At 58.0% G+C, this 2,006-nt stretch overlaps 1 protein-coding gene across 10 annotated transcripts in view; it reads left to right on the forward strand.

Annotated features, from left to right (window-relative positions):
• PNPLA6 (patatin like phospholipase domain containing 6) overlaps positions 1–2,006 on the forward strand; it is a 19,867-nt gene that overhangs the window by 3,325 nt on the left and 14,536 nt on the right. For 7 of the 10 annotated variants that reach the window (XM_042891087.1, XM_042891091.1, XM_042891086.1 and 4 more), the window contains exons 10-12: positions 998–1,126; positions 1,208–1,288; positions 1,388–1,673. In XM_042891087.1, the coding sequence (XP_042747021.1) occupies positions 998–1,126; positions 1,208–1,288; positions 1,388–1,673 (496 nt within the window). The remainder of the gene's footprint in view (positions 1–997; positions 1,127–1,207; positions 1,289–1,387; positions 1,674–2,006) is intronic. The other 3 variants (XM_042891088.1, XM_042891093.1, XM_042891095.1) reach the window with 1 other exon arrangement.

Genomic DNA, 2,006 nt, shown 5'->3' on the forward strand with positions numbered 1-2,006 from the left:
ATCCTCTAACCCAAACACAACCTTGGCCATCCGCAAACCCTTCCAAACCCAAACCCTTCCAAATCCAACCATGGCCATGCCCAAATCCTTCCAAACCCAACCTGGCCACCCCAAACCCAAACCCAGACTTTGCCAAACCCAATCTCAACCACAGCCATCCCCAAACCCAAATCCAACCTTGCCCATCCCCCAAACCCTTCCAAACCCAACCGAGGCCCTCCCCTAACCCATACCCACCCATGATCATTCTCTAACCTAAACCCAACCTTGGCCATCTGCAAACCTTCCAATCCCAAACCCTTCCAAGTCCAACCATGGCCATGCCCAAATCCTTCCAAACCCAACCATGGCCACCCCCAAACCCAAACCCAGACTTTGCCATCCCCAAACCCAACAGTAACCATCCCCAAACCCAAACCCAACCATGGCCATCCCCAAACCCAAATCCAACCTTGCCCATCCCCAAACCTTCCAAACCCAACCAAGGCCCTCCCCTAACCCATACCCAGCCATGACCATCCTCTAACCCAAACACAACCTTGGCCATCCGCAAACCCTTCCAAATCCAACCATGGCCATCCTCCAACCTTTCCAAATCCAAACCCTTCCAAGTCCAACCATGGCCCTGCCCAAATCTTTCCAAACCCAACTATGGCCATCCCCAAACCCAAACCCAGACTTGGCCGTCCCCAAACCCAACCATGGCCATCTCCAAACCCAACCATGGCCATCTCCAAACCCAACCTTGGCCATCCCCAAACCCAATCCCAACCATGGCCATTCTCTAACCCAAACCCAACCACGGCCATCCCCAAACCCTTCCAAACCCAACCCTGGCCATCCCTTAAGCCAAAACCGACCGCAGCCATCCCCAAACCCAACCACCACCATTCCCAAACCGCACCACCCTGACCCTGCGAATGTCCCTCTGTCCCCACTCCCAGCCCGGAGTCATTGCCAGGACAGCAGTGACACCGCCACCCCTGCTGTCCCCTAGGGCCACCAGCGGCCGTACCGCACGGTGTGCGCGCGGGCGGCGGAGGATTCTACAGTTCTGCGTTTACCAGTTGAAGCCTTTTCAGCTGTCTTTGAGAAATACCCCGAGAGCCTGGTGCGGGTGGTGCAGGTGAGCCCGACCCCGCTGGGATGTCACCGGGGACGAGCAGGGGACAGTGATCATCACATCATCATCTCCTTGTCCCCGCAGATCATCATGGTGCGCTTGCAGCGCGTCACCTTCCTGGCTCTGCACAATTACCTGGGGCTGACCAACGAGCTTTTCAGCCACGTGAGCGTGGGAGGGGAGGGCTGAAAATCCCCCACCGTGGGGGCGAAAGAGTCCTGGCTCCTCCCTGGCTCTCTCCATTGTCACCTTGTCCCCTCGCAGGAGATGCAGCCGCTGAGGCTCTTCCCACAGCCCAACCTCGCCACCCGCACCAGCCCAGTCCGCCATGGCAAGCGGGGTCTCGGCACTGCTGAGGAGAGCAGGGAGAGACCAACGGAGCTGAGTAAGGGTCTGGACCCCTCCCCCCACCTCCCTGGCCCTCGCCCTGCAGCAGGAGGGGGCTCACAGCTGTCTGTCCCTGCAGTTGAGCCGCTGAAAGCTGGAGTTCTGGATGCCTCTGCACCACCGCTGCTGAGCCGCTGCATCTCCATGCCGGTGGATATCTCTGGTGGGTGGGGGCTGGGAGGAAAGAGGGGGTCCATCAGTCTTGTGCGTCACCCCCCAGGGTACTGTGTCACCTGCTGAGGGTTGTGCATCTTCCATAGGGTCACACATCCCCCCCTATGATCTTATAACCTCTATAGGGTCACACGTCCCCCCCTATGACCATGTAACCTCCATGGGGTCACACATCCCCCCCTGTGACCATAAAACCTCTATAGGGTCACACATCCCCCGTTATGACCATATAACCTCTATAGGGTCACACGTCCCCCCCTATGACCATATAACCTCTATAGGGTCACACATCCGCCCCTATGACCATGCATCCTCCATAGGG

This window comes from Lagopus leucura, unplaced genomic scaffold (genome assembly GCF_019238085.1).
Source record: "Lagopus leucura isolate 7727_CA_CO unplaced genomic scaffold, USGS_WTPT01 253-3_obj-0_obj, whole genome shotgun sequence".
Classification (NCBI taxonomy): Eukaryota; Metazoa; Chordata; class Aves; order Galliformes; family Phasianidae; genus Lagopus; species Lagopus leucura.